The sequence below is a fragment of the Jaculus jaculus genome, chromosome 4 (genome assembly GCF_020740685.1).
Source record: "Jaculus jaculus isolate mJacJac1 chromosome 4, mJacJac1.mat.Y.cur, whole genome shotgun sequence".
Lineage (NCBI taxonomy): Eukaryota > Metazoa > Chordata > Mammalia > Rodentia > Dipodidae > Jaculus > Jaculus jaculus.
In genome coordinates, this window is record NC_059105.1 from 158,919,364 (window position 1) to 158,945,186 (window position 25,823).

Sequence of the window (25,823 nt, forward strand, 5' to 3'; positions counted from 1 at the left end):
CCCTGCCTGCCTGCCTGCCATGACAGATTTCATACCTTCAAACTGTAACAAAAAGCATCCCTTTCAGGCTGAGGAGATGGCTCAGCAGTTAAAAGCACTTGCTTACAAAGTCTGACAGCCTGTTTGATTCCCCAGTACCCATGTAAAGCCAGATACACAAGGTGATGCATGCATCTGGAGTCTGTTTACAAGTGCAGGAGGCCCTGGCACACCCATACTCTCTCTTGCTGTCTGCCTATCTCTATCTCAAATACATAAAAAAATTAAATGTTAATAAAAATAAAACTATGCTAAAAGTGTGTGTGTGCATTTCTTCCTCACTGGGTATAATGGCGCACGCCTTTAATCCCAGCTCTTAGGAGGCAGAAGTAGGAGAATTGCTGTATGAGGCCAACCTGGAACTAAGGTGAGTTCCAGGTTAGCCTGGGCTACAGTGAAACCCTACCTTGCAAAACAAATACACCTTTCCTCCCTTAAATTGTTTTTTTCTTTTTCTGGTCAGGTGTGTTGTCACAGCAACAAGAAAAATAACTAATACACTTAAACCTGCCTCCTCTGGACTTGGAAACGTGAACACCAATCCCCTATCAGCCAGGTGCAAGGCCTCTTTCCTCCCTACGTCGTGTGGGCACTTGGTTTTGGTGGTAGTCTTTCTTCTCAGAGGCCAGCTTTCTCTGTCCCTGCTGCCATTCCCACAGCCGAGGCTCTCTGCGTGGTCTGCTGTATTGCTGGAGCCACGTCCTTACTGACTGCCAGTGCCTCTGCTCTGACAGGCTCCCCTTTTCACTCACTGGAAACTCAAAAGCAGCCTTTACTGCCACTGGCACACGGCAGAGCAGCTCTGAAGCCCGCACAGAAGGAAAGGCAACATTACGTTCAATGGGGACCTGTGTCCCCCAGGATGGAGACTCAGGTTACAGAGGCAGCACACTAAGAGACACGAAGACCTGAGAGACTATTTTTATGTATTTTAAACGCATAACAAGCACTTAGCAGACTTGACACATGAAGCAAACAACAATGGAAAAGTGTTTTTTATAAACTGGAGGAAACCTACCTGGTAAAGGCAAGCTGCTGTTCCAAGGAAAAATGCAATGATGTAATTAAAATCCTCAGTATCACTCTAAAGAAAACAAAATACAAGATTAGATTTTTTTTTTAATAGAAGCACATACTTCCAAAAACAATCCACTAGTACAATGTTTATGAAGTCAACAATTTACAAAGTGGCATATAAAAACATCTCATGGCCAGGCGTGGTGACGCACACCTTTAAGCCCAGTACTTGGGAGGCAGAGGTAAGAGAATCACCATGAGTTTGAGGCCCCCTGAGACTACATAGTCAATTCCACACCAGCTTGGCCTAGAGCAAGACCCTACCTCGAAAAATCAAGCCAAACAAACAACCACCACTACAAAAGCATCTCACATCCTAAAATGGAAACATGAAGTCCCTGAAGGGGCTCATCATGGGAGGTTGAGGACACAACAAGTGTTCTCTGTGTCCTGGCCTCCCTCATCAACTCCATTTCACCAACAGGAAGATGGAAATCACTGTGAAAAAATTACTCCCTCATAATGCAAAGCTTTAGCTCCCTAAAGGCAAACAAAAATGCACAATATCCCAGCGGCTGACAAAGGTTCTTCTCACAAAATCACTACTTAAATGAAAATTGACAAATGTTACTACCTAGCAAGCACATCACTGAACTGTCCAATAATGTAATTTGACATAATTAAAAACAAAGCTGTGGCCACAGAAAAACTACAGTCCACTAGAGTGTGCTAAATTCCAGAGAAAAGACCTGCTATGCTAGAAAATAACCGGCCATGTCATGCTGTTTTCTTTGAAAAGAAACCAAATAGACACACGTAACTCCTCATGCTTTTCTACTTTCTTTAGGTTCCTACTGAACACCCTCACCCAACTTCTTTCGTCCTAGTTATGAACTAGAACATGATGCCCAAGCAGGAGTATTTTCTTCTATGCAAGAACTCACACTTGGCCCTTTCCCTGTAGCAATAAAAATTTTGAAACAGGGTCTCATTATGTGGTCCAAGCTAGCCCCCAACTTTCAATGCCCTGCCTCAGTCTCCCAAGAGCCGTGATTAGTGTAGAAAAAACAAACCTATCTTTCCGTGTAATGTGTGTAGGTGTGTGGCGGGGAGGGGGAGAGGTCCCCGTACGCGCATATTGAGGTCAGAGGACAATCTTAGGTCTAGTTCTGTCAGATGCCAGCCACTCTTTAAGACAGAGTCTCTCCTTGGACTAGAACTTGCCAACTAGGCTCGAATGGCTGACCAGAGCCCCGGCGATCTGCCTATCTCTACCAGTGTCACAGGACTTTAAAAAAAAAAAAAGTGGAGAGAGATCAAACTCAGGTCCTCAGGCTTCCAAGGCAAGCAGTTTACTAGATGAGTCACCTCCCCAGGCCTGAAACAAGTATCTGTATATGATGAAAATTTCCACGAGACCCAAGGGTTTCTCCCATACTGTGTCTTATAAGCACAGAGGAAACTCTTGGCACAGTTGATTGGATGTAAAACCATCTGTGAGGCTGAGGCAGAGGCAGAGGCAGAGGCAGAGAGGCTTATCCTAGTGAGATCCTAAAATAGGAACCATTAATCTGCATGGGAGGCTTAGCCAGTTCTGCCCCACAGGCAGGGCAGGTCAACATGAAGGCTTTCTACTTTAATAATTCTAAGACCTTAAATAAGGTCTGCTTTTTTTTTTTTTTCTAAGTCCTTTTCTCCTAATTACAAAAGTTTATGTTTGCCGGGCGTGGTGGCTCATGCCTTTAATCCCAGCACTTGGAGGCAGAGGTGGGAGGATCATCGAGAGTTCGAGGCCACCCTGAGACTACATAGTTAATTCCAGGTCAGCCTGGACCAAAGTGAGACCCTACCTTGAAAAAACAAAAAGCAAAAAAACAAACAAAAAAATTTTATGTTCATTCTAGACAATTTCAAAGATGCAGATTGTACAAAGAAGATATCCCCACAGTCACAGCTCACATGCTCTGGAGCACTACTGTTAAACCCTTTCATGTCCTTCCTTCTCGCTCAGGTAATGAGTGCTCTCTCTATATATGCATTTTTTAAAAGTATTTTAAAATATTTATTATTTATTTATTTGTTTGAGAGAGAAAGAAAGAGGCAGAGGGAGGGAGGAAGAGAGAGAGAATGGGTGCACCAGGGCCTCCAGCCACTGCAAATGAACTCCAAACATGTGTGGCCCCTTGTGCATCTGGCTTACATGGGTCCTGGGGAATCAAACCAGAATCCTTTGGCTTTGCATGCAAAATGCCTTAAACGCTCAGCCCATCTATATATGCATTTTAAAAGATAAACGTAATGATACTTTTGCATAGTGCTTCACATTGTATCATAAATACCTTGTCAATTAAACATACCTCAGCCACAGAATATAAATGACTATATAACCATCCATTATGGAGGATATAACATTAACTATTGTCCTGTTGGATAACTATTGGATATTAGGATTTCCTCTAAATTTACACTGTCATTTGAAAATTCTCTAAACTGCCGTTGGAACACTTAAACACCATGTTTCTACAGTCTGACCTGTGTCTAATATTTATTGACAAGCTGTATTATGTTAGATCATTCGATTTCTTCTTTGAAATATAAAAGTTGGGCTGGAGAGATAACTCAGTAGGAAAGGTGCTTGCCTGCAAAGCCGAATGACCTGGGCTCGATATCCCAGTACCCACGTAAAGCTGGATGCACAAAGTGGCATGCGCATGCATCTGACATTGTTTACAGTAGGTAGAGGCCCCAGCATGCCCATGCCCGTTCTCTCCTCCCCTCCCCCCTCTGCTTGCAAATAAAATTTTTAAAATATATATACATTTTATTTATTTATTATTTGAAAGAGAGAAAGAGACAGAGAGAGAGAGAGAGACAGAGAGAGACAGAGAGAGACAGAGAGAATGGGCACACCAGTCACTGCAAACGAATTCCAGATGCATGCACCCCCATGGCTTACATGGGTCCTGGAGAATCGAACTGGGATCCTTTGGCTTTGCTAAGCCGTCTCTCCAGCCCAAATGAAAGTATTTTTGAAAAAGAAATATAAAAGTGGATTACTCTCGCTTTGCAGTAGCTACTACGGTTCTTTGGTCAGGGGATCGTAGAACACTGACGCCGGCAGCCCTTGAAGGACTTGTGGCACCTCAAGCCTTCATCCTGCAGAATGGGCAGATGAGGCCCACGAAGGGAAAGATGCCCATCTAAGGCATAAAGCTAGTTACTGGCAAATGGGACCCAGATGCCCTGACTTCCAGACCAGCATTTGTTACATGACTCAGGTATTTCTAACACACCATACATACTCAGTTTACTTCCAGATTGGCATTAGCCTAATTAGTATCACTGTTTCAAAATGGATCCTTGGAACGTATGTAATGCAAGCCAACATGAATAAAGCATAATGCATTCATGAGGTGTCAATTCATACTGACCTTATTAGCATCACTAACTCAGAACAAAGTTAAGGGAGCAAGTTAAAATAACCTAATTTACACGTTACTTTGAGCACAAAATCAAATTCAAATTTACTAACTTGAAAAAAAATACCCATCCTAAACATCATCATTTTGAACCTAGTTATCAAAGAAAAACTTTAGTGCTACATATTTTAATACAGCATGATTACCCTAAGAAGCAGTTATTAATCTAGAATAAGAAAACTTAGCTGGGTGTGGTGGCACAAGCCTTTAATCCCAGCACTCGGGAGGCAGAAGGAGAACTGCTGTGAGTTGAGGCCACCCTGAGAGACTCCATAGTGAATTCCAGGTCAGCCTGGGCTAGATTGAGACCCTACCTCAAAGAACCAGAAAAAAAAAAAAAAAAAGAAAAAGAAAAAGAAAACTTGTACTGAGTCTTTAAACAACATTAACAAAATGCAAGCATGTTGATTCATGTGAATGCTTAAATTTAAATGTGCCTCAAGGACAAAATGACATACTAGAAGATGAATGTAGTAAGCGTTTTTGGCATTCAAAAAGAGTATTTAGAATTCTAGGTTTTAGAAAAGTAAACCTTAGTATCTATGTTATTTACACTCAGTACAGAAACTGTACTACATATTTTTCACTAAATCTAAAATTATAATTTCCAAATAAATCCTTTACTCTTAAATCAAGTATCAGCAAAATACTGAGGCCACTGGATCTGAGATTGCCTTTCCCTCTTCTCCTTCACCATCACCATCTGAATAACTCATTGCAGATAATTTCTGAAATTTATATGCAATTCTACACAGCAGACAGCCTCAGAAAAATCTACTTTAACTGACAAAACATTATCTACAGTGTCTGTACAGATTATTCCCAATACAAGAAAAGATAAACCAGAGAGAAGACTAAGAATGTCTAAGTGTAATGGCTGGACTGAAAATAAAAATGACCTTACCAGATACACATTGTGAACAATAATAAAACAGACTCTTAATGAGAGAAAGTTAAAAGTGATGAGCTGCTGGGCGTGGTGGCACACACCTTTAATCCCAGCACTTGGGAGGCAGAGGTAGGAGGATCACCATGAGTTCGAGGCCACCCTGAGACTACATAGTGAATTCCAGGTCAGCCTGGACCAGAGTGAGGCCCTACCTTGAAAAAAAAAAAAAAGTGATGACCTCGGGTCACCCGTTTTGTATTTTTCTTTCAGGTTAAATGGGACTAGTGATGTACTTTTCAAGTTAGTTTAGTCAGGTATGGTGGTGCACGCCTTTAATCCCAGCACTCCGGAGACAGAGGTAGGAGGATCACTGTGTGTTCGAGGCCACCCTGAGATTACACAGTGAATTCCAGGTCAGACTGGGCTACAGTGGACTCTACCTTGAAAAAAAAATGTTTGCATTCCTGAACTATACTACAAATTACAAAAGGTTTACAACCCTTTTCTATTTATCCCTGTGTCCATCTGCACTTTGAAATTGTTTTTAAAATTTTTGTTCATTTTAATTTATTTATTTGAGAGTGACAGACAGAGGGAGAAAGAGACAGAGAGAGAGAGAATGGGCACACCAGGGCTTCCAGCCACTGCAAACAAACTCCAGACGCCTGTGCCCCCTTGTGCATTTGGATAACATGGGTCCTGGGGAACCAAGCTTCAAATCAGGGTCCTAGGCTTCACAGGCAAGCACTTAACCACTGAGCCATCTCTCCAGCCCTGCACTCTGAAATTTTATCTGGTCCTTTTCTTTACCCCTCACCCAGTCCACCTGTGGGTAGGACAGAAGTCCACGGGGGAGGGGGGGTGCTTCCTGCACAGTGAGGTGCTCCACCTCTCATCCTCCTCACAAGCACCAGTCACTCACCACATTGTTCTCTAAACAGGTGTCAAAGCCCTAATAACTACAGCAGAGCAAATCCCTACTTATAATGTGTAATGACTTTCCAAAGACCATAATTCTCATTTAAATGACAGGATCAGAAAGTGCTGGAAAATCTTTTATTGACAAAGTACTTGTGGATTACATTCCCTCCAATTTTATACCTTGTTTCCCTAATCCTCTCTCTGCTAGCCAGGGTTCTAGGAACCACAATGACTAATGTGTGTGTGGAGTACACCATGTGATGTAGCAATATAATGGCCTTATAACAATGCTAAGGGAGAACACAGCCAGGGACAATTGCCTCCAGTTTCCAGATCACTAAAAATTTCATATGAGAGAAAATTTTTTAAAAAACAAACATTTCATATGGGGGCTGGAGAGATGGCTCAGGTTCAGTTCCCCAGTACCCACGTAAAGCCAGGGGCACAAAGTGGTACACGCAGCTGCAGTTGGTCTGCAGTGGCAGAAAGCCCTGCAAAGCCCATACACACTCACACTCCCTCCCTCTCTCTCTCCCTCTCCCTCTCCCTCTCCCTCTCCCTCTCCCTCTCACTCTCTCTCTCTCTCTCTCTCTCTCTCTGTCTCAAGTAAATGAAAATTTTTTCTTGTTTATTTATTTATTTGAGAGCGACAGATATAGAAAGAGGCAGATAGAGAATGGGCGCACCAGGGCCTCCAGCCACTGCAAATGAACTCCAGACACATGCGCCCCCTTGTGTATCTGGCTTAAGTGGGTCCTGGGGAATCGAACCTCGAACTGTGGTCCTTAGGCTTCATAGGCAAGCGCTTAACCACTAAGCCATCTTTCCAGCCCCTAAATGAAACTATTTTTAAAAGCCTCATATAAACCAAAGTATAGTTTCCTAGATTAGGTAAGAAAGAAACATCATTGGAAAAGATTTAATCTAGCACAAACTATGGGGGAGTGGTTATCTCAACCACCAGAAAAATATTTCCTCCAGGACTCTCACACATAGTCACCAAGTTATAAATTACCTAGTACCAAAAAAAAAAGGAGTCTTTTCTCTAGTTATTATGTACTGCATGCCTTCTTTACACCCACCACCAATTATGACACAAGAAGACACACACACGCCCATTAAAGTTTCTAAGGGATGGACTGGAGAGATGGCTTAGTGATTAAGGTGCATGCCTGCAAAGCCTAAGGACCCAGGCTCAATTCTCCAGGTCCCACGTAAGCTAGATGCACATGGGATGCATGAGTGTGGAGTTCGTTTGCAATGGCTACAGGCCCTAGCAAGCCCATTCTCTCACACACTCTCTCTCTCTTTCTGTCTCTAATAAATATATAAAAATAAATCAGAAAATAAAGATTTTTAAAATGGGGTTTTTTTTGCTCATATTCCCTATAAAATATTTACCTTTATCTCAAATCTTTGGCAGTTAAAAAACTACTAACTAAATTAGATTAATACGTTTCTTCTCTTTTCTCTCTTTTTCTTCCTCTGCACACTTACATTGTGTGTTAACTTGGTGTGTGTGTGAACCCAGAGCTCATTGTTAGGCAAGTTTTCCACACTTGAGCTACACTGCTAGCCCAGTACTTATTTATAAGTTCTGAATAAACAATTTGTATGTGGTTCAAAAAGTAAAAACAATACATGAAACAATATTCAATGAGAAGCTCTATTCTCCATCTGTTCAGTTACCACCATGTTTATTAGTGTCTTATTCTTCTAGCTTATTTATGCAAATATGTGCAAATTAAAACATACTGGGGCTAGAGAGATGGCTTAATGGTTAAGGCGCTTGCCTGAGAAGCCTGAGGACTCATGTTTGACTCTCCAGGTCCCGCATAAGCTAGATGCACAGGAACGCAAGCATGCAAGGGCAAACGTGTGGAGTTCGATTGCAGTGACTGGAGGCCCTGGCGCCAATTCTCTCTCACATTCTTGCATTTAAAAAAAAGGCATATAATCATGGAAAATGTTAATAAAAAGTTAAAAATTAGGGCTGGAGAGATGGCTTAGTGGTTAAGCGCTTGCCTGTGAAGCCTAAGGACCCCGGTTCGAGGCTCAGTTCCCCAGGTCCCACGTTAGCCAGATGCACAAGGGGGTGCACGCGAAGCCCTGGTGCGCCCATTCTCTCTCTCTCCCTCTATCTGTCTTTCTCTCTATGTCTGTTGCTCTCAAATAAAAATAAAAATAAAAAAATTAATAAATAAATAAATAAATAAAAAAGTTAAAAATTAAAAAAAAAAAGGCAGTCTATTGGGCTTGCCTCAAAAAAAAAAAAAAAAAAAACTAAAACATACTGGTATTCTGGTAGGCAATTTTTGGTGAAGGTTAGTTAGGGGATCAAGCTGGCAGGGGACGGGGTACATGGTCAAAAGACCTGGTCTGTCTTACACTGGCTTTCTTAAAATGGCCACTGTTCTGAGAGGCACAAAATGGCCGTGAACCATTCTGCAATCCCACTAGCAATAAATGAGTTCTCCTTGTTCCAAAGGCCTCATCAGCTGTGCCCCTCCTCTATGCTAATAGGTGTTTAGTGGTAGCTCATTGTGTTTTAAATTTGCAAGCCCTAATGACATAATGAGCACATCTTTTCCCATGCTCATTTGCCATCTGTACTGTCTCCTTTGGTGAGCAATCCAGATCTTTTGACCACTATTAACTAGGTTGATTTGCTTTCTTATTTCTGTTTAAGAGTTCCATGTATATTTTAGAATCAAGACCCTTTATCTGACATATTTTGTAAATTCCTTTTCCTAGTCTATGGCTTTTTTTCATTCTTGTGTCTTTCACAAAGTAAAATTTGTTAGATTTAATGAAGCCCAGCTTACCAATTTTTTCTTTCATAGTGCTTTTAGTATTGTATCTAAAAATTCACTGCCAAGCCCCAGGTAGCATAGGTTTTCTCTTATCTTTTAGAAGTTTTGTGCTTTACATGTAGGTCTCTGATCTATTCTGAGGTAATTTTTGTGAAACTTGTAAGATCTGTATCTAGACTCATTCTTTTGCATGTTGATTTCCAGTTGTTCCAGCATCATATGTCAAACAAAATGACTAGCCTTTCTCCACTGAATCGTTTTTGTTCCTTTATCAAAACTCAGTTAAGTATATGGATGTAAGCATATGTCTGAGCTCTGTATTCTGTTCCACTTATCTATTGGTTATTCTTTTACCAATACACTGCCTTGCTTATTGTAGCCTTAAATAAGTCTTGAAGTTGGGTAATGTAAGTTTCAACTTTATTCTTCATCACACTGTGCAGACTATTCTGAATGTGAAAGAGTAATACGTAATTTGCCACTGGTTCTTGACACAAGTAGGAGCTAGGAGAATCTTCTGATCTAACTCATCTTTGACCTCAGTCCTGTCACAGAACTCCTAAGTAGCTCCCTGAGTTATAGGGACATTTGACACAGAACTCCCAAACCCTTTGGCGTTGGCTAGGTGAAAGGAACATCTGCAGTTCTGAGGCGACTCTTGGTAACCCCTGGGTCAGGACTGGCTCCCAGGAAAGACTAAGCCGTGATTAGGAGCTTGAGACTTACAGCACTGCCTATCCTCCAGGGAGGAGAGAAGAGCTAATGAACAAACAATAACACCTTCCAAATTTCTCTAAAACATGGGGTTTGGGCCATTCTCAGGCTGGAGGATGTATCTACATTTGAGGAGGGTGCAAACCCAACTCCTCAGGAATCAAAGCTCCTATGCTCTGCTTGTCCCTGCTGTGCCCAGCACCTGACAGTTGGGCTGGTTGGGCATTTCACTGCTACTGTTCACTAAGGTGCGCAGTCGCCCTCACACCCTCTTCTGTCTACTGTGAGGGCACAGGAGTATTGTAGGTGGCAGCCTTTGACTTCTGCCGGCCTGCTGGAAACTCCTTTCTTGCAGAAAATAAAACCTTAGATAAAACCAAACAAAAAAGCTCCCATGCTCAGGACCTTCCTGACCTCTCTCTCCCCATGCACCTCTCCTTAGTTGGTTATTTCTCTTTTGTAAAATGATTTTAATAATCTGGAGATTAAACTCAAAAAGGGAGTTCTAAGACTCTCCAATTAAGAACCAGCTAGTTTGTTTATAACCACAGGAGACAACTAATTATTCTAAGACTTGTGAATGGCATATGAAGTGGAGACCCTAATTAGTAAATTCTGTGGTAGCTCCCAGTAAACAATGCAGGAACTGAATGTAGGACATCCAGCTGGTATTAGAGAATTAGTTGTTGTAGGAAAGCTTCCCATGCATTTTGTGGCAGAAGTAAAAGTTTGAGTTTTGTTATTAAGAATACAGAAGAAAAAGAAATTGCTCCCTTTTACAATGGGGTCTTTTGCCTTTCCAGTGTACACTTTAGAATTATTTTATTGAATCCACAAAAGAAGTTGCTGGGTTTTGATTGGGATTGTATTCAATCTACAGACAAAAATGGGAGAACTGACATTTAGCAATATTGAGTTCTCTTCCCTCTGAACATGGATTTTTCTATCTTTGATTTCTTTTTCCAGAATTTCATTGTTTTATTTATAGAGATCTGGTATATATTATATATATATATATATGTATTTACATATTTGTAAGTCCCTCTTTTGGTATTGATATAAATGATACTGTTTTTAATTTCAAATTTCAACTGCTTATTGCTGGCACATAAAAAACAATTTAATTTTGTACATTTTCATCACATTATCTTGTAAACTTGCTATAATCACATTATAGTTTCAGGATTGTACTGGTATTTACTAAATAAATAATCACATCTACAAATGCATTTTATTTCTACCCAATCTGTGTATCTTTGATTTCCCTTTCTTATTTTATTGCATCAACTTGGATTTCCAGTACAATGTTAAGCAGGAGTTAAGGAGGGCCATCCTTATCCTGTTTCTGTGTTAAGGGAAAATCTGCAGTGTCTTATCAATAAGGCAGATGTCAGCTGCAGGGTTATTTTCGTTGTTGCTCATTTGTTTTGGACAATGTTGATTATCAAGGTGAGGAGTCAAGTAACGTTTCCCTCTGTTACTAGGTTGTTATTATTATTATTGTTTTTGGTTTTTCAAGGTAGGGTCTCATTCTGGCCCAGGCTGACCTGGAATTCACTCTGTAGTCTCAGGGTGGCCTCAAACTCTTGGCGATTCTACTACCTCTGCCTCCCAGTGCTAGGATTAAATGTGTGCGCCACCACACCCAGCTTAGCTTTCTGTTACTAGTTTTTATCATGGGTGGCAGTTGAATTTTGTCAAATTCCTTTTCTACATCTATTGATATGATCTTGTATTTTTTTTTCTGCTTTAGCTTATTGATGTAATAGCGTGAAGTAATTTGATTTTAAATAATGAATCAGCCTTGCACACTTGGGATAAATTCCACTTGATTGTGGAGTAATTTTTATTCAATACTGGATTTGATTTGCTAATATATTGTTGACTATTTCTGTATTTACATCCAAGAAAGATTACAGCTTGTAAAGATGTCTTTTAAAATGATAAACGGGCTGAAAAACCTCAGAAGTGTCTGTCAGTTGCATGTAACTGGTAAAGAGTTTGATCAGACTATTGTTCTTCTGAAACCTAAAATTCTATCAATTACAATGAAACACCACATTGCTCACCGAGGGAGAACAAAGAACAATTGGGAATGCAGGAAGGCTTAAGCCAGTTCTAACATTTCAAAAGCATGACAGGCGACAGTATACAAATACTGTTAGTTTTTAAGTTATGAATCAGAGTACGAACAAAAGAATCAGTCCAGAAAGAGGAAGGCTAGAATATCCAAGTGTCTGTAGGAAATTAGTTTCCCATAATAGGTTGTGTTAGATACAACAGACTAGTCCACATTTATCTCAAAGATGGTATGATTTCAGCGTCAGGTTCTACAATTTGCATACTGTCTTTGGTTAGGGATTCAAGCCAGACTTTGTAGTATTAAAATTTTTCTCCACCCAGGCCTGCTGTACCTAAAAAGAAACTCTACATACCTATTCCACTGGTGTTTTCCCCATTATATCAATAAACTCTTTTAATTTATTTATTATCTTTTATAGTCAGCAGTTTCCAAACTGCCCATTCTTCTTTTTCACAGCTTGTCTAATTGGCTGAAAACTGAACGGTTTTTAATGAAATAAATCCACACAGCATGGTAGCAAGCATCCTGTGCCTGAAAGGAAACAGGGCTTTACCTGAGGTCAAAAGGTGTTTGGAGGCAGGCGTGGGGGCGCACACCTTTATTCCCAGCACTCGGAGGCAGAGGTAGGAGGATCGCTATAAATTCAAGGCTAGCCTGGGACTAGAGTGAGATCCAGGTCAGCCTGGGCTAGACTGAGATCCTACCTTGAAAAAAAACTTGAAAAAAAAAACGTGTTTGGAAGAGGAAGAGAGAAGTAAGGAGAAGCGCCAAGCACCTCCTTAGGGACAGCGCTGCTGCTAGAACCCGTGCTGCATGTGCCATCTGCTGTTGGCTTCAGGCGGCTGAACACTTTCAGGGCACATGTACATGCCGACTGATACCGTGAGTGCTCACCAAACCACCAGCGGGTTTTTTTTTTTTTTGTTTTTTTTTTTTTTTTTTTTTTTTTGAGGGAGGGTCTCACTCTGGCCCAGGATAACCTGGAATTCACTATGTAGTATCAGGGAGACCTTGAACTCATGAAGATCCTTCTAAGAGCTGGGATTAAAGGCGTGTGCCACCATACCCAGCTTTTGTTTTTCTTCTTCAGTTTTGCAAGGTAGGGTCTCACTCTAGCCCAGAGTGACCTGGAATTCACCTGTAGTCTCAGGGTGGCCTTGAACTCACAGCGATCCTACCTCTGCCTCCGAGTGCTGGGATTAAACACGTGTGCCCCCACGCCCGGCCTCACATTTTTTTTTAAATTTTTTTTTGGTTTATTTTTATTTATTTGAGAGCAACAGACAGAGAACGAGGCGGAGAGAGAGAGAGAGAGAGAGAATGGGCGTGCCAGGGCCTCCTGCCTCTGCAAATGAACTCCAGACGCGTGCGCCCCCTTGTGCATCTGGCTAACGTGGGACCTGGGGAACCGAGCCTTGAACCGGGGTCCTTAGGCTTCACAGGCAAGCGCTTAACCACTAAGCCATCTCTCCAGCCCCGGCCTCACATTTTTAAAGCAGAGTACTACATGCTAGGTAAGGGTGTACACAAATGTTATTCTGAACTGAGAAAGCTGATTCAGGATGTGACGGCATCAAGACTCTCCAGAGAAAGTAAACAGGAACAAAGGAGAGGACGACTGCACAGTCTTCAATGGGCTACGCTTTAAAATGGGGAAAGTTAGTACAGTGTGATAGTTACAATCTCTGGAGGGAAACCCCCCTGGAAAAAAAAAGGTCTGAATAAATGAGGGACCCTTGCACCCAGGTAGCTCAGGGTTCAAAGGCTACAGTCAAAAAGAAAAGCAGCTGCGGTAACCAAGTAGGAATGCCCGGCAGCGAGGCACTGCCCACGGCCCTTTTCATGCTGCTTTTTTTTTTTAAATTTAATTAATTTATTTATTTGAGAGCGACAGAGAGAACGAGGCAGCCACAGAGACAGAATGGGCACGCCAGGGCCTCCAGCCACTGCAAACAAACTCCAGATGTGTGCACCCCTCGTGCATCTGGCTAACGTGGGTCCTGGGGAATCGAGCCTCGAACTGAGGTCCTTAGCCTTCACAGGTAAGTGCTTAACCACTAAGCCGTCTCTCCAGCCCCCTTCCATGCTTCTATCCACTGTCCTCTGCCAGCACACGACTGCCTTCCAGGACCAGCTCCCCACCCGCCAAGCTCTCTCACCATTCCTGATCAGTGCTATCCTCTGCTCTTCCAGGTCAGGGAACTCGGCAATTGCTCGTAGACTTGTTGCCTCCCCAGTTCAACTTTGAACTGCGAGACTGCAAGGCCCCTGTCGCACACACCTTGGTGTCCTCTGAGGGCCTGTCAACAGTGCCTCCAAAAGAGGAGACGACAATGTATCTTTGACGGAGTCTAAGGGGCCAACTAGCAATTATTGTGTTTTTGTTACTGTTTTGTTTTGGCTTTATTTATTGGTTTTATTTTATTGAGATGCTCTTATTATATAGCCCTAGGCTTGCCTGGATCTCACTATGTAATTCAGGCTGGCCTCAAACTTGCAATCTTCCTGCCTCAGCCTACCAAATTCTGGGATGACAGGAGTGAACCACCAGGCCTGCCTCTGAAATCATGCTTTTGAGGGAAGAGAGAGAAGGGTAGGTGTACAGATCACAGATTTTGAGCATGCACTGTAAATTATACTGTAAAATCTAATTCAACTCAAATCAATTATGTAAGAAGCAGAATGAATAGGCACAGTCACCTAAGTTCCAACAATAGCACAGTACCTGCAGGAGACTTTCTATGGCATGAAAGCCTCGAATTAAGTTCAGAGCTCCACATAAAAGACTAAGGATAAATGCCACAATCCCTGACAGAGTTGCTGGTTCCAGTCGCTGATGGGCTGGAAAAGAAAAGAGATGGTTAGAAATGAATTCCAATATCTCAGATTAGCTAAATTCACATAAAACAGAAATTCAGTGCTCAATATAAATGAATCAAAAAATAATTTTAAACAGTAAACCTTAGGAATTGAATATTCTTTTTAAATGAAAATGTGGCTGGGGAGATGGCTCAGGATAAAGTGCTTGTGACACAAGTTCAAGCACCTGAGTTCAGATCTCCAGAAACTTCTGTAGTTCCAGAGTGCCAACAGTGAGCAGGGAGACAGAGATAAAAGCATTTCTAGGAAGCATAAACAAGAGATCCTACCTCAAACAAGGCAGAAGGCAAGGCCTGACCCAAAAACTGTTCTCTGACTTTCATATGCAAGCCATAGCACACACATTCCCAAACACACAAACCCCAAAATAAATTTTAAAATACTGTAAACAAAATGCAAAATGGTTGACCACATAAAAGCTCCATTTCCCTGAACTCAAATCAACTTAGCACTGATTTTTCTACATTTTTCACAAGCACATCAACTTCATTTGGGATGTACAGACAGTGCTGAGGAGTGCTCACAGCTGGCAGTCAATCGTTTAGGAAAAAGCCTTACTACTTAGATATGTCTCCTAGTTGCAAGTCAGTACAAAGATCTGCAAAGGTGACTTTGCTATTAAATTCCTGTATCTGAAAACGCTTAGAAAACATTTTTTTTTCCAAGAAAAAAATAGCCTGATTTTAAGCAAAGCTCCTCATATTTGGGTCCCAGGGCTATAAATACATTGGCTACATGTGAAAGCTCATATACGGTCACCAATCTGAGCTCTACAATACAATGCAATGCTAGAGCTGTTAAGTTCCTCTGGATACCACTTGCAGGTAGAAATGATTTAAAACAAAACAAAAAGCTGAAGAAGTGTCATTTCATCTTTACAATACAGTCCTTTATCTTTCAGGGCCTCAAGAGCATTTTATGTTTAGCAAAATTAACAATGGAACCTAAATTAAAACATAATCATTAGACCTCAAAAGGGAGCGAGAGGCAAGAGAAAACAACAGAATGCATCCACTAAAGTGTAAAAGCTCAACAATGAAGTTATTGGTGTGGAGCATCTGCAGAAGGGCTTAAATCTTTGCAAATTATATTCAGCCATTATAGCGAAAAGATTCTCTAAACAGTTAATAAAAACACAAAACCTACATTTTACAAGGTCATTTTTCAGATTCAGCAGAAAACACTAATATGAAATGACATTTTAATAAAATTCTTTTGTGCCCATACCTATTTCTAGAATTTCCTTACAGTTTTAGCATGAAAACAGAAAGCCAAATATTTCTGTAAAGTACTGATATTAAGGTCTTTTATCAGCAGAGACAAAAAAAAATAAAGAAACCAAACTAAAGATTATCCAACTGGCCTACCAATTAGTGTGATTTTGCAGCTTCTCTTTCCTGCTCTATCCTGTCCTAGTAGTAAGGAGAATTGGCATCTTTTTTTAAAAACAGAAAATCCTAGCCAGGCATGGTGATGTATGAGTTTAATCCCAACTTTTGGGAGGCAGAGGTAGGATTGCTGTGAGTTCGAAGCTATTCTGAGACTCCATAGTGAATTCCAGGTCAGCACGGGCTAGAACAAAATCCAACCTCAAAAAAAGGGGTGGGGGGAATGGGGCTGGAGAGATAGCTTAGCACTTTAAAGCACTTGCCTGCAAAGCCTAAGGGCTCATGTTTGACTCTAGATCCCATGAAGCGAAATGCGCAAAGGTGAGGCAAGCACAAGGTTGCATGTTCCCACTAGGTGGCGCAAGTGTCTGGAGTTAGATTTCAGTGGCTGAGACCCTGATGCACCAATTCTCTCTGTCTCTTTCTCTCTCCCTCTCTTTCTCTCATTAAAAAGAAAGAAAGAAAGAAAGTCCTCAGCCAAGCATGGTGGCTCATGCGTACAATCCTAACACTTGGGAGGCTAAAGTAGGAGGGTTGCTGTGAGTTTAAGACTAGCCTGGGCTACAGAGTGAGTTCCAAGTTAGCTGGAGCTAGAGTGAGACCTGGCTTCAAAAAATGAAATCCTTAATATGGACCTCAAGAATTAAAAACAACTGACAACTAAATAATTATGCCAGTCACACTTCTAAAGTATACAAAAGAAATTTACCTTACATAAAAAATAATCTACATTTAAAATTCTAGGTCTACATGGTTAAGTAAGGTGTACTCATTTCTTCAATGGGAAGTTTTTGCCATTTTCATGTGTTGATGGATATCTATTTAAGAAATGAACAAGTCCATATAAATTATTAAGCTTCTAACACTTGGCTTTTGGCCTTGGAAATGAAAAAGTTCTTATAAATTATTAAGCTTCTAATACTTACTTTATAATAGTACATTAACTATTTCAAAATAACCGAAGGCATCTTTAAAGATGTAAAAGCAAATGCTAAGTCTCCTTTAACAAGGACAAGGCAAGTCAGATGGACTGGCACTATGCAGTTCTAAGTGATGATTTCCAATTTCCACCCTCTCTCTCTCTTCCCAGGACCCGTATCTTGCATTTTAAGAAGAGTTGTCGAGAAAATGTCATCTGCACACAATACAAGTGCTTAGTTGAGAAAGGCACTCAGAAGATACTATTTCTCTTTCTCTGCTTTTAATCTCTTCACAATAGGCGAGTGTGCTTTAAGCACAGTCTTAGTCATACCAGTTTCTTGCTCTTCAGTGGTTCTGGGGTGTTTGGCTTATAAAGAACACAGCAATGACAGAGCAGGAGTAGCAGGAAGACTTCCTGTTCTGACAATCTTAACTACATTTTAATGTGCTATGCTGTGGGTATTTGCAGTGTGTTTGGAACAATAATGAGAGCCTACGTAAAAATAAAAAGGATTCCTTGTTCTGTATTCAAGGTAATGTCACCTGGGTAATTTTTGTTTTGCTACTATCTTCCAGTTTAATGCCTTTTAATTAGCCTCCTTGAACCCAATAGTGGCATTTTCAAAACAAAATTAATTTTTTCTCAAAATATACCAGTTGATTTATGTAGTTTGCAAAAATTCAAAAAGAAATAAAACTAACTCCCTGGGAACCAAAGACTGCTGACTAAGGTAACTTAATGTATTCGTTCAGCACATACTTTTTTTTAATGTATGTGAGAGAGAGCAAAAGAGGCAGATATATATATAAAGAGAAGGCATGCCAAGGCCTCCAGCCACTGCAAATGAACTCCAGATGCAAGTATCATCTTGTGTATCTGGCTTATGTAAGTACTGGGGAATTGAGTCTGGGTCTTTAGGCTTTGCAGGCAAGTGCCTTGAGATGGCTTAGTGGTTAAGGCACTTGCCTGCAAAGCCAAAGGTCCGAGATTCTATTCCCCAGGACCCATGTAAACCAGATGCACAAAGTGGCGCATGCATCCAGAGTTCATTTGCAGAGGCTAAAGGCCCTGGATCACCCATTCTCTCCCTCTCATATAAATAAGTAAAAGTTAAAAGATCCAAAGAAGGATAAAAGGGAAAATTCTTAGGTTAGTGTGGTGGTTTGATTCAGATGTCCCCATAAACTTAGGTTTTCTGAATGTCAGGTCCCCAGTTGATGACAATTTGGAAACTAAAAGCCTCCCAGAGGCAGTGTATTTTTGGGAGCGGGCTTATGGGTATTCGAGGCAGAGTCCCCATGGCAGTGTTTAGCACACTCTCCTGTTGCTATTGTCCACCTTATGTGGGCCAGGGGCGTGAGGTCCACCTTCTGCTCATGTCATTGTTTTCCCCTGCCATTGTGGAGCTTCCCCTCGAGTCTATAAGCCAAAAGAAACCTTTTTTCCCCACAAGCTGCTCTTGGTTGGGTGATTTTTGCCAGCAATGCGGACCTGACTGTGGCAGCATTGCAGTTCTATTTATGTACAAATCTAGTTAGTTTGAACAATTTTACCTCTACACTAAAGGTCATTTTACAACCCATACTACGTTTGATATGCAGCATTCTTCTCTTAAGACAACACAATTTAAATGATGGCAGTTGGCAGTTGTTCTGATTGAGAAGCTTCTGAGGCACAGCTGAGGTCATCTGGAGGCCGCGTATTCTGGTGCAGTGGGTGCTGCTGTTAGCGCCTCAATGGACATCCCACTAGGGGTCTCACCGGAAGAGACAGGTGGGGATTTGTTCTGGGAAAGCTCAGGAGCTATATAAGCTATTCACATTTCTACACACAGTGGGCATGTGACAGAGACACATAAAAACACATTAACAACGATACTGAAGAAGGGAAACGGAGAAATGAGCAGTCTGGCCAAATGCAAATTTTCTTTAAGACCATATTTGTTTTTAGCTCTCCCCCCCACCAAAGTATGCTTGAGATGACTTCTGGTGTTGAGTGAAAACAGAATATGCAAGTGCTTTTCTCAGTCTGAAATTGGGTGAAACCTGTTCTATACTCAAAATAACAGTGGAGTCATAAAAAGAATGTCCTTGAGTATGTCCAGGGGTTTGCTTTACCATGACCTCAGGTGTTGCACACTTTGGAAATCAAACCAGGAAGATCAGAAAACTATTAATGCATCAACACAGCAGTAAAAATGGAGTGAACTTTTTAAAACTATTTGAGAGACAGAAAGAGGCAGACAGAAAGAGAATGAGCACACCAGGGCCTCTGGCCACTGCAAAGAAATCCCAGGCACGTGTGCATCTTCCTTATTCATCTGGCTTTACATAGGCACAGGGGGATCAAACCTGGGTCCTCAGGCTTTGCAAGAAAGTGCATTAGCTGCTAAGCCTCCTCTCCAGCCCCAAATGTAGTGAATTTTAACAATTGTTCTTTATTTGGTTTGTAACTCAGTCACATGATTAGATCAAAACAAGGTTTTAGTTCTGACCAATGTGACAAAGCGCCTGACATCAACTGTCCATTCAACACATTTCACAGCTTTCCCAATACACTGAGCATCATGGTCAGCTGAAGAAAGTTTTGTTAAAATATTACCTGTGATTTACCTACTCACAGTTATGACTGAGGTTTATTACTTTTTGTTCACAAGTGTGGAATGTGGCGTGGTGGTGGTTTATGATACGGAGTGTATGCACCTGCACCCATTAAAGCCAGATGCGCAGAGTAGCAAATGTTATCTGGAGTTCGTCTGCAGTGGCTAGATACCCTGGCACATGCATTCTCTGTTTCTCTTCTCTCTCTCTGCTTGCAAATAAATAAATAATGCAATTTTAATAAGAACCTGCATTTTAACTTGGGGACTATAGTAAGTATTCTGCCAGCTCAGTTTGAGAATTAAAATAAAATGTGAAGTTAAAGTATGTTCTAGTTACAAATTATGTTGGGCCTTCAGAGGCCCGGACTGAGGCCTGGTGGAACTTCCTGAGCCTAACTGCTTCCTCCCAGCTATGACTCAGCAGGGGGCCAAATGGCCTCTGGCCTGCTATTTCCACACAAGAAATTAGAATTCCTGCCTGTGGGCACTTAGAACTCAGCAGGGGGCCAAATGGCCTCTGGCCTGCCACTTCCACACCACACAGGAAGTTAAGAGTCCCCCGCTCATGCGCACTTACAACCAATCATCTCAAAGGTCATGGTATGCTATTGGCCCTTACATCTCAACCCACCCTAAAGTCTCCGCCTTGGTTTTCAACATTATATAAACACCCGCCTGTAACAATAAAGTGAGTTCCTGCTTCAAAAGGACTCCTGACTCAGTGTGGTTTTTCTCCGGTGGCCAGGAGAGGTTTCTGGGTCCCTGACACTCATCATCCCCTCAACCCCTAGGGAGGAACCAGCAGGCCTGGTTCTTCCCTTGTCTTCCCTTGGCACTATTTGTGCGGGAAGGAGCCCAACAAAATTACATTTACTTTTTTTTTTTTTTTTTCTTTGTTTTTCGAGGTAGGGTCTCACTCTAGCCCATGCTGACCTGGAATTCACCATGTCCTCTCAGGGTGTACACTTACTTTTTCTTAAAACACTCAACAAATTCTAGAGTCTTCCCACTTTCTGAGTGTCTGATGTTTAGTGAGTCAGCTTACCAAGTGGTCTAAAGGAGGGAAGTGACAGAAATCACCTGATAACAAAGAGCTGCTAACAGAGCTCACCTCCTGGCAGATTAGGTTGGACCAACCCCCACCTCAGAGTGAAATTATTATCCCAAATCCTAAGTGTGTATATGAATCAACAGAAAACCTTGGCAATAGCTACTTCCAGACTCACAGAGCTAGAACTATCAGAGAAGAACAGGCCAATGAAGTCTTGGAGCTTCTCCAACCCAAACACCCATCAGTGGCTAGTGCCACCCTGGAAGGCTTTAAAGGTCTATGGGTGTTTATTGCCATTAAATAGTGGCTCCCATTTAACCCTCACAGTTGGGTCTTGAAAGATGACAGAGTACTCTAAGTTCGTACTGCACATACTTTTCCAGATGTGGCCTCCTGGTACAAATAAAATCACTTCCTAACATGGAGGGACAAATTTGGCAAACATTTTTTCTAGCCTGAGAACATACTGCATGACAAATACATTAGTAATTCGCCATATTGACACTAGGTTATATCAACTCTGTGCCAGAGATTAGCTGTGACAGGGATTGGCAAACTATAACTCAAAAGCCAAATTTACAACACCCATCCTTTGACATACTGTCTGTTGCTATTTCCGTACAGTATGCCAGTAGAGTTGTAATAGAGACTGTACAGCTTCAAAAAAAATTGAAAATATTTAGTGTCTAGCCATTTATAGAAAAGGCTTACTGATCTTCACTTACAAGGAGCTAAAATGTTAATACCCCATAGAACATTATTTTTCTTCATATTATTGATCTCATGCTGATAAACAGATAGCAGTGTGTGCCTTATATTAGATGCTTTGAAAAGATACATGTATGCCAGAGAATGAAAAATAACTACAAAACTATAGGAGCCTATTGACCCAGTCAGGTTTTGGTAGTCCAAGATTTCTGAATACATTGGAAGTGAGAATCAAGCCAAGGGAATTGGCAACCCATTCCTCTAAGAGAAGATACAATGATTAGTATGTCTTTTTTAGATTTCAAAGTCAACATTACCTCATTTCTACACATTCACTGAATGATATTGGTTGAGAAGGGCCCAAAGGAGCAAGGCTGCATTATAGGACACTGTGGTAATTAGCCCTTCTGCCTCCTGATTGCAATGGTGCTCAAAATACCTCTGGACGGCAGGAATGATATTTGGAAGCTGTAAGAATCCTGAACAAAAGAATAATAAGAGGACCCTGGGTTATGAAGCAGTGACATAGTCTTTTGGCAAGAAACTGTTTCCATTTTGAGATTTAGTTCCAGCTTGTGTGGTGGTCACAGTAGAACCTAATTGCTCCACAATCAAATATCAGTTATATAATATGTAATGTAATTTATATGTATTATAAACCCCAAGGAAATCTTAAAAACAGAGATATAATCAAGAACAGAAAATGGATTTTTTTTTTAACCTGATAAAAGCAGAAAAAAAGACAGGCATGGTAGCACACACTTTTAATCCCAGCACTCAGGAAACACAGGTAGAAAGATAGCTGTGAGGTGGAGGTCACCACCCTGAGACAACATAGCGAGTTCCAGGTCAGCCTGGGCTATAGCAAGACCTTACCTCAAAAAAAAAAAAAAAGAAAAAAGAAATAAAACCCAATGATTTCAATAACCACATTAATTATAAATAATCTAAATAACTAGGGCAGAGTGAAAGAATGGGCATACCAGGGCCTCCTCCAGCCACTGCACATGAACTCTAGAGGCATGCATCACGTTGCCTATCTGGCTTATGTGGGTCCTGGAGAATTGAACCTGGGTCCTTTGGCTTTGCAGGCAAGTGCCTTAATCACTAAGCCATCTTTCCTTTGTTTTTGTTTTTGTTTTTTACTGCAATGGCTATGGTACAAAGTAGATTTCAATATCTAATATATTCCAGGCTGGACATGGTGGCAAAGTTCAACATATTCCACACTGGGCATGGTACTTTTAAACCCAACACTCAGAAGTAGGAGGATTTCTGTGAATTTAAGCCAGCCTGGGACTACACAGTGAAATCCAGGTCAGCTTGGGCTGGAGTGAGACCCTACCTCAAAAGGGCTGGAGAGATGGCTTAGTGGTTAAGCACTTGCTTATGAAGCCTAAAGACCTTGTTTCGAGGCTCGACTCCCCAGGACCCACGTTAGCCAGATGCACAAGGGGGCACATGTGTCTGGAGTTCGTTTGCAGTTGCTGGAGGCCCTGGCGTGCCCATTCTCTCTCACTCTCTCTCTGCCTCTTTCTCTGTCACTTTCAAATAAATAAACAAACATAAAACAAAAAGATTTTTTAAAAATTGCAGCGGCACACATCTTCTAGTATATATATATGTATGTATATATATATATATATATATATATATATATATATATATATATATATATATATTTGGTTTTTCAAGGTAGGGTCTCACTCTGGTCCAGGCTGACCTGGAATTAACTCTGTCATCTCAGGGTGGCCTTGAACTCATGGCAATCCTCCTACCTCTGCCTCCCGAGTGCTGGGATTAAAGGCGTGCGCCACCATGCCGGGCTAAAAATATTTTTAAATATGTTATTATTTATTAGAGACAGAGAATAGGTGTGCCAGGGTCTCTAACCACTGCAAACGAACTCCAGATGCATACACCACCTAGTGCATCTAGTTTATGTGGGACCTAGAAAATTGAACGTGGATCCATAGGTTTCATAGGCAAGCACCTTAACCACTAAGCCATCTCTCCAGGCCTTGGCATACATCTTTAATCCCAGCACTCAGGTGGCAGAGTTAGGAGGATCACTGTGAGTTCAAGGCTAGCCTTAAACCACATAGTGAATTCCAGGTCAGCATGGGCTACAGTGAGACCCTACCTCAAAAAAAAAAAAAAAAAAAAAAAAAAGGCAGACAAAAATGTTTAGCATATTCCTAGATAGAAAAATAATTTCCTAAGTAAAAAAATGATAAAGGTACTGATACATCAAGAGAACAAAATAAGACTAAATACTGATGTGCCACCAAAAAGGTTTAAAATACACAGATAAATGATTGCCATAAAAAGAGAAAGATATAAACTTGTAAGTATAGTCAGAGATTTCAATACACCTTTCTCAATAGCTGGTAGTAGAGAGAAAATCAGAAGACACAAAGGATTTGAACACTATCAACCAATTTGATACAATAATATTTATAAAGCACAGTAGTAACATGGTAGAGTGCACATTCTGACAAAGATAATGATTTTCTAGGGAATAAAACAATTTCAATAAATTTAAAATGATTAAAATCAAATAAAATTTGCTCTTTGGACACAACTGAATTAAAAATCAAAAATATCTGAAAAATGCCCAACTATTTAAAGCTATATAGCACATTTCTAAATAACTCGGGAGTCAAGAAAGAAATCAAAAGAGAAATTTAAAAGTACTTTAGAGACTGGGGAGATGGCTCAGCAGTTAAAGTTGCTTGCTCTGCAAGCCTGCTAACCCAACAAGTTCAATCCCCATCACCCACATAAAGCTGGATGCAAAGTGATATAAGGCATCTGTAACCCCAATGCACCTATAGCAATGGAAGGTGGAGCCAAGAGAATCCCAAAGTTTAACCCGGGCGTGGTGGCACACAACTTTAATCCCAGTACTTAGGAGGCAGAGGTAGGAGGATCGCCATGAGTTCAAGGCCACCCTGAGACTACAGAGTTAATTCCAAGTCAGCCAGAGCTAGAGTGAAACCCTACCTTGAAAACAGAGAGGGGGGTGGGGGGGGGGTGAATCCCAAACTTGTGGGCCAGCTAGCCTGGCCTTCCCAGTGCAGTGGCACTCAGTAACAAGCAAGACCCTGTCTCAAACAAAGTGGAAGGAGAGGACTGATATGCCAAGGTTATCCTGACTTCTAACACACGCACGCACGCACGCACATACACATAAAGAGTGAGAGAGAAAAAGAGATAAACACACAAATAAAAATATAAAAATAGGGCTGGAGAGATGGCTTAGTAGTTAAGACTGCCAGTGAAGCCTAAGGACTCAGGTTCGACTCCCCAGTACCCATGTGAACCAGATGCACATGTAGCTGGAGTTTAATTGCAGTGGCTAGAGGCCCTGGTACACCCATTCACTCTCTTTCTCTCTCAAATAAATATATATATATATATATATATATATACACACACATACATACATACATACATATACACACATATATATAGATGGCTGGAGAGATGGCTTAGTGGGTAAGTGCTTGCCTGTGAACCCTAAGGACCCCAGTTCGAAGCTCGATTCCCCAGGACCCACATTAGCCAGATGCACAAAGGGGTGCACGTGTCTGGAGTTCGTTTGCAGTGGCTGAAAGCCCTGGTGTGCCTGTTCTCTCTCTCTCTGCCTCTTTCTCTGTTGCTCTCAAATAATAAATAAAACTAAACAAAAAAATTATATATATAAAAATAGCTGGGCATGGTGGTGCATGCCTTTAATCCCAGTACTTGGGAGGCAGAGGTAGGTTGGTCACTATGAGTTCCAGGCCACCCTGAGACTACAGAGTGAGTTCCAGGTCAGCCTGGACTAAAGTGAGACCCTACCTCAAAAAAGAAAAAAAGTGTGTGTGTGTGTGTGTGTGTGTGTGTAGCTAGAGAGGAGATGGCTCAGTGGTTGAGGCACTTGCCTCCAAAGTCTAACAACCCAGGTTTGGTTCCTTAGCACTCATGTAAAGCGTGGTGCAGAAAGTAGCACATGCATCTGGAGTTTGCTTGTAGTGGCTGGAGGCCCTGGTGTGCCCATTCTCTGTACCTCTTCTCTCTAGCGCTCTCTGCTTGCAAATATATACACAAAATATGTATTATATGTATATAATAATACATATTATATTTATATGTAATATATGTACATATACAATATGTTATACGTATATATAACATAAAAAATACTTTAGGGCTGAAGAGATAGCTCAGCAGTTAAAGTGCTTGCTTATAAAGGATGATGGCCTGGGTTCAATACCCAAGGACCCACATAAAGCCAGATGCACAAAGTAGCACATTCATTTAAAATTCATT

At 41.2% G+C, this 25,823-nt stretch overlaps 1 protein-coding gene across 1 annotated transcript in view; it reads right to left on the reverse strand.

Moving 5' to 3' along the window:
* Sec22a (SEC22 homolog A, vesicle trafficking protein) overlaps positions 1-25,823 on the reverse strand; it is a 77,290-nt gene that overhangs the window by 8,714 nt on the left and 42,753 nt on the right. The window contains exons 5-6 of the mRNA XM_004663926.2: positions 14,681-14,796; positions 1,058-1,123 (exon numbers count right to left, since the gene is read on the reverse strand). Coding sequence (XP_004663983.1) covers positions 1,058-1,123; positions 14,681-14,796 — 182 coding nt within the window. The remainder of the gene's footprint in view (positions 1-1,057; positions 1,124-14,680; positions 14,797-25,823) is intronic.